This window comes from Rhinopithecus bieti, unplaced genomic scaffold, assembly GCF_001698545.2.
Source record: "Rhinopithecus bieti isolate Rb0 unplaced genomic scaffold, ASM169854v2 scaffold_33444, whole genome shotgun sequence".
Classification (NCBI taxonomy): Eukaryota; Metazoa; Chordata; class Mammalia; order Primates; family Cercopithecidae; genus Rhinopithecus; species Rhinopithecus bieti.
In genome coordinates, this window is record NW_016814544.1 from 1062080 (window position 1) to 1073936 (window position 11857).

At 45.2% G+C, this 11857-nt stretch overlaps 1 protein-coding gene across 3 annotated transcripts in view; it reads left to right on the plus strand.

The window, feature by feature from the left end:
* The window catches only part of ZDHHC5 (zDHHC palmitoyltransferase 5), a 36669-nt gene that overhangs the window by 16343 nt on the left and 8469 nt on the right, over positions 1-11857 (plus strand). For all 3 annotated transcript variants that reach the window (XM_017851371.1, XM_017851372.1, XM_017851373.1), the window contains exons 4-8: positions 5694-5851; positions 6900-7072; positions 7204-7306; positions 9615-9706; positions 10736-10868. In XM_017851371.1, the coding sequence (XP_017706860.1) occupies positions 5694-5851; positions 6900-7072; positions 7204-7306; positions 9615-9706; positions 10736-10868 (659 nt within the window). The remainder of the gene's footprint in view (positions 1-5693; positions 5852-6899; positions 7073-7203; positions 7307-9614; positions 9707-10735; positions 10869-11857) is intronic.

Consider the following 11857-nt stretch of genomic DNA (forward strand, 5'->3'; position numbering starts at 1 on the left):
CAGAGAAAATACTGTGAGATTATGAAAGAACTGAGGTTAGATCTGATCAGCACTGACATTTCTGTAACGATCAGAGGAGGAGGAAGAGGAAGGATTGAGTGAGAAGAGTTAGTAGGAGGAGAAATAGAACAAAGTGGGAACTAAGGAAAATTCATCAGGTAGCTGATGGTTGGCAGTATTGAAATTAGAGAGCTCCAGTAGTATGGAAACTCAAATTTCCCATTTCTTTTGGTAACTAAGAAATAATTTTTTTTGGGGGGGGACAAAGTCTGACTGTCGCCCAGGCTGGAGTGCAGTGACGCGATCTCAGCTCACTGCAACCTCCGCCTCCCGGGTTCACACCGTTCTCCTGCCTCAGCCTCTCAAGTAGCTGGGACTACAGGCGCCCGCCACCACGCCTGGCTAAGTTTTTGTATTTTTAGTAGAAACGGGGTTTCACCATGTTCGCCAGGATAGTGTCCATCTCCTGACCTTGTGATCCACCCGCCTCGGCCTCCCAAAGTGCTAGGATTGCAGGCGTGAGCCACTGTGCCCGGCCTGTTTTTTTTTTTTTTTTTTTTTGAGACAGGGTCTCACTCGGTTGTCCAGGATGGAGTGGAGTGCAGTGGCGTCCTCACGGCTCACTGCAGCCTTGACCCCCTGGGCTCAGGTGATCCTCCCACTTTAGCCTCTGGAATTGCTGGGACTACAGGCACCGGCCACCACACCCAGCTAATTTTTCTATACCTGTTTTTGGTAGATGGGGTTTCGCCATGTGGCCCAGGCTGGTGTCAAACTCCCAGGCACAAACAGTCCACTCGCCTCAGCCTCCCAAAGTGCTAGGATTATGGGCATGAGCCACCATACCTGGCCTGAAATAATTAATTATAACAAAAATAGATATATGTGTGTATGAGGAAGAGATACTGCTAAATATCTAAGTTGTATAGGTTTGGAAGGCAGTGAGTGAGAAATGAGAAAACAGGCAATGACTATCAAAATTACTCTCTTTTTCTTTTTTTTTTGAGACGGGGTCTCGCTCTGTTGCCTAGGCTGGAGTGCCATGGCGCAATCTCGGCTCACTGTAACCTCTGCTTCCTGGATTCAAGCAATTCTCCTGCCTCAGCCTCCCGAATAGCTGGGACTGTAGACTCCCACCAGCACGCCCAGCTAATTTTTGTATTTTTAGTAGAGATGGGGTTTCCATATTGGCCAGGCTGGTATCGAACTCCTGACCTTGTGATCCGCCTGCCTCAACCTCCCAATGTGCTGCGATTATAGGCATGAGCCACTGCGCCTGGCCCAAAATTACTGTCTTAAGAAGTAAGCTGGCTAGGCACAGTGGCTCATGCCTATAATCCCAGCACTTTGGGAGGCTGAGGTGGGCAGATCACCCGAGGTCGGGAGTTTGAGACCAGCCTGACAAACATGGAGAAAATCCATCTCTACTAAAAATACAAAAAATTAGCTGGGCATGGTGGCATATGCCTGTAATCCCAGTTACTCGGGAGGCTGAGGCAGGAGAATTGCTTGAACCCAGGAGACAGAGGTTGCAGGGAGCTGAGATCTCACCATTGCACTCCAGCCTAGGCAACAAGAGCAAAACTCTGTCTCAAAACAAAACAAAACAAAACAAAGAAAAGCCATGAAGGCAGAAGTTGGAGTAATACCGTATGGGAGAAGGGGAGGGTTTTTTAGGATACAGAATTTAACTTGTTTGTGGCGTGAAGAGATGGAACCAGAGGAGAGACAAGCTGAGATTGAAGAAAGGTGATAATTGAAATTGGACTTTTAGAGGAAGGAGATGCTTTCCAGTACATATCTGAAGGTTATGCTTGCAGAAGAAGTAGGCTCTTTCTGGAATAGGAGGGGAGAGAACTATCATCAGTGGACTAAAAGGTGGAAAGAAGATAAGTTGACAAAGGTTGTCACTGATGACATGTAGTTTTCCTCTCAAATGTGAGGTTATTTTGCAAGAGTGAGACAAGTAGTTTCGGGCTAGCAACTCTGGTGAGATGAAGTGTTTCTGAAATTCACTGTGGGCTGGGCGTGGTGGCTTATATCTTAATCCCAGCACTTTGGGAAGCCAAGGTGGGCAGATCACCTGAGGTCAGGAGTTCAAGACCAGCCTGGCCAACATGGTAAAACCCCGTTTCCACTGAAAAACACAAAAATTAGCCCGGCATGGTGGCCGGTTCCTGTGATCCCAGCTACTCGGGAGGCTGAGGCAGGAGAATCGCTTGAACGGGGGAGGAGGAGGTTGCAGTGAGCCGAGATTGCACCATTGCATTCCAGCCTGGGCAACAGAGCAAGACTCTGTCTCAAAAAGAAAGAAAAAAAGAAACTCACTGTGCTCCCAAAGCCTACATCATTGTGCTTCATTTGTGACTTCCCTTCAAAGATTGAAGTGAGGGTGAGGGAAAGGAACTTTGTGTCCCTAAAGCCAAGGAAGGCTATTTTAATGAGCCTTTAATATTCATTCATCAAATATTTATTGATGTAATATGGAAGGCACTATGATGGTCATTTGGGGTGATGTTTTTAAGAAGGTCATTGCTGGCCAGGTGCGGTGGCTTACCCTTGTAATCTCAGCACTTTGGGAGGCCGGGGCGGATCACTTGAGGTCAGGAGTTCGAGACCAGTCTGGCCAACATGGCGAAACCCCACCTCTACTAAAAATACAGAAATTAGCCAGGTATGGTGGTGCACATGCCTATAACCTTAGCTCCTTGGGAGGCTGAGGCAGGAGAATTGCTTGAACCTGGGAGGTGGAAGTTGTGGTAAGCTGAGATCGCCCCATTGCACTCCAGCCTGGGCGACGAGCAAAACTCCATCTCAAGAAAAATAAATAAAAAATAAAAAGGTCATTCCTTTCAAATAGCTCAGACTAGAAAGGAAGATAGGAAGACACCTCTATAAACAAATACACTGTGGGCCAGGTGCGGTGTCTCATGCTTGTAATCCCAGCTCTTTGGGAGGCCCAGGTGAGTGGATCACCTGAGGTCGGGAGTTTGAGACAAGCCTGACCAACATGGAGAAACCCTGTCTCTACTAAAAATACAAAATTAGCTAGGCGTGGTGGCGCATGCCTGTAATCCCAGCTACTTGGGAGGCTGAGGCAGGAGAATCACTTGAAGCCAGGAGGCAGAGGTTACCGTGAGCCGAGATTGCGCCACTGCACTCCAGCAATAGTGCGAGACTATGTTTCAAAACAAACAAAAAATACATTGTGATAAGTTGTAAGAGTAATCAAAGAGATCACTTCTGGTAGATGATAATGTAGAACGATCAGACATTTCAAAATAAGGAGCGTGTCAACTGGGCATGCTGGCGCCCATCTGCAGTTCTAGCTACTTGGGAGGCTGAGGTTGGAGGATCAGTTGAGCCCAGGAGTTCAGGGCTGCAGTGAGCTGTGGTTGCAGCACAGCACTCCAACATGGGTGATAGAGCAAGATTCTCTTAAAAGAAAAATAGCATTTGAATTTTTTCCCTTTAAAAGAAAAAAATCTTATTTTGAGATGCAGTCTCTCTCTGTTGCCCAGGCTAAAGTGCAGTGGCGCCATCTTGGCTCACTGCAACCTCTGCCTTTCGGGTTCAAGCAATTACTCTACCTCAGCCTCCCGAGTTGCTGGAATTACAGGAGCGTGCCACTAGGCCCAGCTAATTTTTGTATTTTTAGTAGAGATGGGGTCTCACCATGTTGGCTAAGCTACTCTGGAACTCCTGACCTCAAATGATCCAGCTGCCTCGGCCTCCCAAAGTGCTGGGATTACAGGCATGAGCCACTGTGCCTGACCAAAAGAAAAAATCTTTTATTTAAAGATTTTAATAAGTAGTGCACATTCATTACGTACAAAGTATAAAAAAGACAAAACATTACCTATAATTTCACAGACCAGAGCTAACTACTCTTGTGGTATATATCCTCGCAATATTTTGAAGACTTAAAAAATATGTGTGTATATTTATGTATACCATATATCTGTATCTGCAGTATATATTTATGTGTGTGGTTTTTTTTTTTTTTTAGACAGTGTCTTACTCTGTCACCCAGGCTGGAGTGCAGTGGCATGATCTTGGCTTACTGCAACCTTTGCCTCCCAGATTCAAGCCATTCTCCTGCCTCAGCCTCCCAAGTAGCTGGGATTACAGGCGTGTGCCACCACCCCTGGTTAATTTTATGTGTTTTGTAGAGATTGGGTTTCACCATTTTGGCCAGGCTGGTCTTGAACTCCTGGCCTCATGTGATCTGCCCTCCTTGGCCTCCCAAAGTGCTGGGATTATAGGCATGAGCCACCACACTCGGCTGTACAGTTCTTTACCTAGCATTTCTTGCCATGTAAATATGAAAAAATGCTATGAAAAGAAATCAGTAAAATTTGAAAACTTAATTTTTAATCCCACACTATCATTTATTTAATTTTTCCTTCCCACATTTTTTTTTCTAGGTTAATAAAAAATAAAAATTGCTCTGGGTGCGGTGGCCCATGCCTGTAATCCTAGCACTTTGGGAGGCTGAGGCGGGTGGATTGCCTGAGCTCAGGAGTTTGAGACCAGCCTGGGGAACACGGTAAAACCCTGTCTCTACTAAAAATACAAAAAATTAGCCGCCGAGGTGGCATGTGTCTGTAATCCCAGCTATTGGGAGGCTGAGACAGAAGTATCACTTGAACCCGGGAGGGGGAGGTTGCAGTGAGCCAAGATCACGTCCTTGCACTTCAGCCTGGGCAACAGAGTAAGACTCCATCTCAAAAAACAAAACAACAACAACAAAAAAAAACAAAAAAAAATTGCTAATTGTATATGAGAAGGCAAATAATGTCTTTTAAGTTTTGAAATGGGATGGTGGGTTTCTGATAGCTGAAACTTGAGAGAAAGGGCATTTATGCTTGTGCAACAAATAATACTGAAATATGTGTATATATAGAAAATTCATAGAGTAGGGGAAGAGATTTTGGGAAGGGATTTGGTTTTTTTCTTTTTTTTTTAAGATGAAGATGGAGTCTCGCTCTGTTGCCCAGGCTGGAGTGCAGTGGCGTGACCTCAGCTCACTGCAACCTCCGGCTCCTGGGTTCAAGCGATTCTCTTGCCTCAGCCTCCTGAGTAGCTGGGACTACAGGCGCCCGCCACCACACCCGGCTAACTTTTGTATTTTTAGTAGAGACGAGGTTTCACCACGTTGGCCATGCTGGTTTTGAACTCCTGAGTTCAGGCAGTCCGCCCTTCTCGGCCTCCCAAAGTGCTGGGATTACAGGCATGAGCCACCACGGTTGGCTGGGCAAAGGATTTGTGCCTGGAAAAAAAGGTTGATGTTAGTTCCTCTCTTGAATTGCTATAGTTCACTCATATAAATATAGATACTGAACTCTTATGTAAACTCATTATGTATGTGCTTTGGATATGTAAACTATTTGTTTAAAATATATTCATATACTTAAGCCAAATAACACCAGCAGATGCATACAAGAGCTACCTCTTGAATCATTTTATCTTGAACCTCACTTCCCAATGCAGAATAAATTGCTTCCTCATCCGTGTTCCCATAGTGTTGTATAAAAACCTGACCTCACAGTCTTATAGTTCCTAGTTCCTAGTCTCACTCATTAGAATGTGAATTCCTCAAAGGCAGAAGCTATATTTTAAACATCATTGGATCCCTAGCACTTACTACAGTTCTGGCATAGTTGTTTTTAATTGACTTTTCCTCTCTACAGCTGAGGAGGATGAGGACAAGGAAGATGATTTCCGAGCTCCCCTTTACAAAACAGTGGAGATCAAGGGCATCCAGGTGCGCATGAAATGGTGTGCCACCTGCCGCTTCTACCGTCCCCCTCGATGTTCCCACTGCAGTGTCTGTGACAACTGTGTGGAGGTAAGCACCCTAGGTGGGGTAAGACTTCATGCTTAACCTTCATTGTCTTCATCCTAACCATATAATAGATTCTTAGCTTTGGATGTGGTATAGTCCTGTCTACGTTGGCCACATGGTCCAGCTCTGTCACATGGTGTTAGTAATGACATAACATGAGAGGCAGAGCATAAATATTATTGTAGGAGGGAAGCTTTAACTCAGTATGGGCATAGACTTTCTTTTTTATTTACTTATACTTTCTGTAGTGATGAGGTCTCCCTGTGTTGCTTGGACTGTCTCAAATTCCTGGCTTCAAGTGATTCTCATGCCCTGGCCTCCCAGAGTGCTGGGATTACAGGCATGAGCCATTGCACCAGCAGGGTGTAGGCTCTCTTGACACCAAGATTTATAGTTCTAGCCTTCTAGCTGTTGGCTCATCTTTGGTTATTTATCCTGGCTTTGAGTTTTCTCTTCCAGAAAATCATGCCATTGTGTTTCAATTTGTTGTAGTTCTTTTCCTGCCTGTCCTTCTGTATCCCTTGTCCTTTTTCCATTCCATTTTCATTTGGCTGTAAGCAGTTACCTGCCAAATTCTCCATCCAATCCTCTTATGAATCTTGATGTTTTTGCAAAGCCGCTGACATTCATCACTTTTAGAGTTCTTTGGTCACATAGGATAAGCTTTGAGAACTGGCCTTGGCCTTTTCTTTTTTTTTTTTTTAGAGGTGGGGTCTTGCTATGTTGCCCAGTATAGTGGCTATTCACAGGCAGTCATCATAGTTCACTACAGCCTTGAACTCCTGGGCTCAAGCCCCAGCCTCCCAAGTAGCTGGGACTACAAGTGTGCACCACTACGGCTGGTTTGGCCTTGGCCTTTGACCAACCTCTGGAAGGTCTCCCTTGCAGATTTATAGAGCAAAATAAACTGGATTTAATTTTGAACTAATTGGTGACCATGATCATAAATTACTAAAACCAAAACTTAGCTGCCATTTGTTTCTTTTCTTGACAGAAGTAATTTAATGCTATGGTCCAGGGATACCTCTCATCTGTCTCTTTTTGTCCCTAGGAATTTGATCATCACTGCCCCTGGGTGAACAACTGTATTGGTCGCCGGAACTACCGTTATTTCTTCCTCTTCCTCCTTTCCCTGACAGCCCACATTATGGGTGTGTTTGGCTTTGGCCTCCTTTATGTCCTCTACCACATAGAGGAACTCTCAGGGGTCCGCACGGCTGTCACGTATCCTTCAAGGCCTTTTAGGTTGTGGGACTGGAAGGGGGAGGAATGAGGGCTAAAGGGAAAATGGCTGCAGTAGGGGCTGGGGAAAGTGAGATCATGTTGCTCTGTTCTCCTTGATTGTTTGGCATCAGAATGGCAGTAATGTGTGTGGCTGGCTTATTCTTCATCCCTGTAGCTGGCCTCACGGGATTTCACGTGGTGCTGGTGGCCAGGGGACGCACAACCAATGAACAGGTATGGAGAGAAGTGACGAGAGACCCCTGAAGAGCAGGGCATGTGTCTTTAGCCCTCTGATTAGTGTGCAGTGTAGTGCTTCCACAAAGAGATGCTTAGTGAATACTTTTCATGATTATGTAGAGATTAATGGTAGGGAGTGAGGTAGTCCTAATTCCTCATGTAAGCATAGAGGCCATGTAAGAATAGAGGCCATTTCTCACATATACACCATGGAATACTATGAAGCCATAAAAAAGGATGAGTTCATGTCCTTTGTAGGGACATGGATGAAGCTGGAAACCATCATTCTGGGCAAACTGTTTCAAGGACAGAAAACCAAACACCGCATGTTCTCACTTATAGGTGGGAATTGAACAATGAAAACACTTGGACACAGGGTGGGGAACATCACACACTGGGGCCTGTTGTGGGGTGGGGGAGGGATAGCATTAGGAGATATACCTAATGTAAATGACGAGTTAATGGGTACAGCACACCAACATGGCACAGGTATACATATGTAACAAACCTGCATGTTGTGCACATGTACCCTAGAACTTAAAGTATAATAAAAAAAAAGAAAATAAATTCTCAAAGAGATGCTAAGACAATAGAGATAAAGGCTGAATTTTGCCCTAAAATATCTTTTTTTTTTGAGACAGAGTCTCACTCTGTCGCCCAGGCTGGTGTCCAGTGGCGTGATCTTGGCTCACTGCAATCTCCGCCTCCTGGGTTCAAGTGATTCTTCTGCCTCAGGCTCCCCAGTAGCTGAGATTACAGGTGTGCATCACCACGCCCAGCTAATTTTTGTATTTTTAGTAGAGATAGGGTTTCACCATGTTGGCCAGGCTGGTCTCGAACTCCTGACCTCAGATGATCCACCCACCTCGGCCTCCCAAAGTGCTAAAATATCTTTTGTAACAAAATAATGTCTATCTCCAAAGAAACTCTTGGATGGTTTGGCATCATCACCTGAAATATCAATTGAGAGATCCAAACCAAACTGAAATTAGACAATATAGCATAAAGAATAAGATGATAGTTTTTTAAACAATACTCACCATAGAACTTGGTATCCAAATAATAGTATTCTTTATTTAGTTTGTCAAAAATTATATTAATAGTTTAAAGTGTGGCAAGACATATATGTATATGTATATATATGCTCATCATATGCATGTATTTAAGATCTTCCTGCAAAAAAAAAAAAAAAAAAAAGAGCCATTTCTTAGTTAACAGACATTTACTGTATGCCCACTGGATACTGGAGAATTTAGGCTCTCAGTTTATAGAAACAACAAAAGAGTTGGACTAGCCCTCAAGAAACTTATAGTGCTGCTTACAGGAAAGCAATGATTTTTGTGCATATAATAGTAGCTAACCTTAATTGCTTTTTTTTTCTTTTTTGAGACGGAGTATCGCTCTGTCACCCAGGCAGGAGCCCAGTGGCTGGGGCGCAGTGGCAGGATCTCGGCTCACTGCAACCTCTGCCTCCTGGCTTCGAGCAATTCTCCTGCCTCCGCTACCCAAGTAGCTGGGATTGCAGGTGCCTGACAGCACGCCCGGCTAATTTTTATATCTTTTTATAGTAGAGACAGGTTTTGCCACGTTGGCCAGGTTGGTCTCGAATTCCTGACCTCAGGTGATCCACTTGCCTCAGCCTCCCAAAGTGCTGGGATTACAGGTGTGAGTCACCATGCCCAGCCCTTAATTGCTTATTCTTTATCTTAGTTTTCAATATTTAGAAAGCTATCCCATTTTATATGAGGAAACTGAGGTTTTGGGTCAGCAACCATGAGGTAGACCTAGGATTTGAACTAAGGACTCTGACTGTAGATTCCCTGCTCTTAACCATAACATATATAAATTTCTTGTGTTTTACTCATTTGCGTATCCCTCAGATAGTGAGTGCACAATAATTTGTAATAAGATTTTATCTTTATGGCCTTTGAAAGTCAGTCTCATCTTTTTTTTTTTTTTGAAGACGAGTCCTGGTACTCTGTACGCACCAGATGCTGGAGTGGCAGGATGGCCAGGATCTCAGCCACATGCAAGCTCCGACCTCCCAGGTTCACGCCCATTCCTCTGCCTCGCCTCCCAAGTAGGCTGAACTAGAACAGGCGCCCCGCCTCGTCGCCCGGCTAGTTTTTTGTCATTCTTTAAGAGACGCGGTTTCACACGTATGAGCCAGGATTGGTCCTCCGATCCTCCTGACCTTGTGATCCGCGCCGTCTCGCTCCCAAAGGTGCTGGATTACCTAAGCTTGAGCCACCGCGCCCGGCCTACAGTCTCATCTTCTAACCTGGTATTTTTTTCCTCCCTCTAGGTTACGGGTAAATTCCGGGGAGGTGTGAACCCCTTCACCAATGGCTGCTGTAACAATGTCAGCCGTGTTCTCTGCAGTTCTCCAGCACCCAGGTACACCTGTCCCTTTGGTCTAGTGTTTACCATTGGTCAGAACTTTTATCTTCTTTGGGCTTGTTCTGGTAAAGGAGGGATCTGGTGGGAGACAGCCTTTAGGAAGGGTTCTCTATCTTAGAATGGTAAGTACCTACATGACCATCCTTTAGTGCAGTAGTCCCTAACCTTTTTGGCAGTAGGGACCAGTTTCATGGGAGACGGTTTTTCCAGAGATGGGGGCTAGGGCAGGGTGGTTTCAGGATGAAACTGTTCCACCTCAGATCATGAGGCATTAGATTCTCATGGCTGGGTGTGGCGGCTTACACCTGTAATCCCAGCACTTTGGGAGGCCAAGGTGAGTGAATCACTTGAGGTCAGAAGTTTGAGTGCAGCCTGGCCAATATAGTGAAACCCCGTCTCTACTAAAAATACAAAAATTAGCTGGGCAAGGTGGCAGGCACCTGTAATCCCAGCTACTTGGGAGGCTGAGGCAGGAGAATAGCCTGAATCCGGGAGGCAGAGGTTGCAGTGAGCTGAGATCACACACATACAACCTAGATCCCTTGCATGTGTAGTTTACAACAGGGTTCTAGGGTTTGTGCTCCTAGGAGAATCTCATGCCTTCACTGATCTGACAGGAGGTGGAGCTTAGGTGGTAATGCTCGCTGGCCCACTGCTCACCTCCTGCTGTGTGGCCCAGTTCCTAACAGGCCACGAACCGGTACTGGTCTGTGGCCCAGGGGTTGGGGACCCCTGCTTTAGTGGACACTGTGAATTCCATTGATATTCTTCAGGTATTAAGGTAAATCTCCTTTGAAAATTGAGAGTGAATAAGATACACTCTAAAGTGCTTTCCTTGAGCTAGGTATCTGCTCAGAAAGGCCTAGTCTTGCTTCAGTCCTTCACAGAATCAAAGAAATCTGTTTATTGCTAAGTAAGTGATGACCAAAACTGCAATTACTTTTGCACCAACCTAATAAAAATGCTTTACGCAAACTGTAGATACTTGAAAATAAATGAATGAAAGCTCTCTCTCTTGACACTTAGGTATTTGGGGAGACCAAAGAAAGAGAAGACAATTGTAATCAGACCTCCCTTCCTTCGACCAGAAGTTTCAGATGGGCAGATAACTGTGAAGATCATGGATAATGGCATCCAGGGAGAGCTGAGGAGAACAAAGGTGAGGAATTTAGGGAAGTCAAGCTAGATAACATGGAAATCTAACTCAAGGCAAAGGGATGGAAGCTTGCTTTAGTATGCTTTTTTTTTTTCTTTTGAGACAGAGTCTTGCTCTGTTGCCCAGGCTGGAGTACAGTGGTACGATCTCGGCTCACTGCAAACTCTGCCTCCCGTGTTCAAGCAATTCTCCTGCCTCAGCCTCCAGAATAGCTGGGATTACAGGTGCCTGCCACCTTGCCTGGCTAATTTTTGTATTTTTAGTAGAGATGGGGTTTTGCCATGTTGGCCAGGCTGGTCTCGACCCCCTGACCTCAGGTGATCCGCTCACCTTGGCCTCCCAAAGTACTGGGATTACAGTCATGAGCCACTGCGCCTGGCCCATATTTCTTACAGTGTTTATCACTTACTGATTTGTGTTAAAATTACTTCAATATAAATCTTGTTTTCTACATTGGCTTTTTTCTTTTTTTGAGAGGAAGTCTTGGTCTGTTGCCCAGGCTGGACTCCTGTGGTATGATCTCAGCTCACTGCAACCTCTTCCTTCCAGGTTCAAGCGATTCTCATGCCTCAGCCACCCAAGTAGCTGGGACTACAGGCGCATGCCACCACGCCCTGCTAATTTTTGTATTTTTGGTAGAGGCAGGGTTTTCCTATGTTGGCCAGGCTGGTCTCGAACTCCTGACCTGAATTGATCCACCTCCCTCAGCCTCCCAAAGTGCTGGAATTACAGGCGTGAGCCACTGCACCTGGCCCTATATTAGACTTTAAGTTCATTAACAATAAAAAATGAATTCATTAATTTCCATGTCTTCATAGGACTTAGCAGCTTACAGCTAGATGGTAGGAGCTAAACAAGTAGTTGTTGGTTTAAATGGGCAAATAAGTGACAGAATTAAAACCTTTTTTTTTTTTTTGAGACGGAGTCTCACTCTGTCACCCAGGCTGGAGTGCAGTGGCCAGATCTCAGCTCACTGCAAGCTCCGCCTCCCG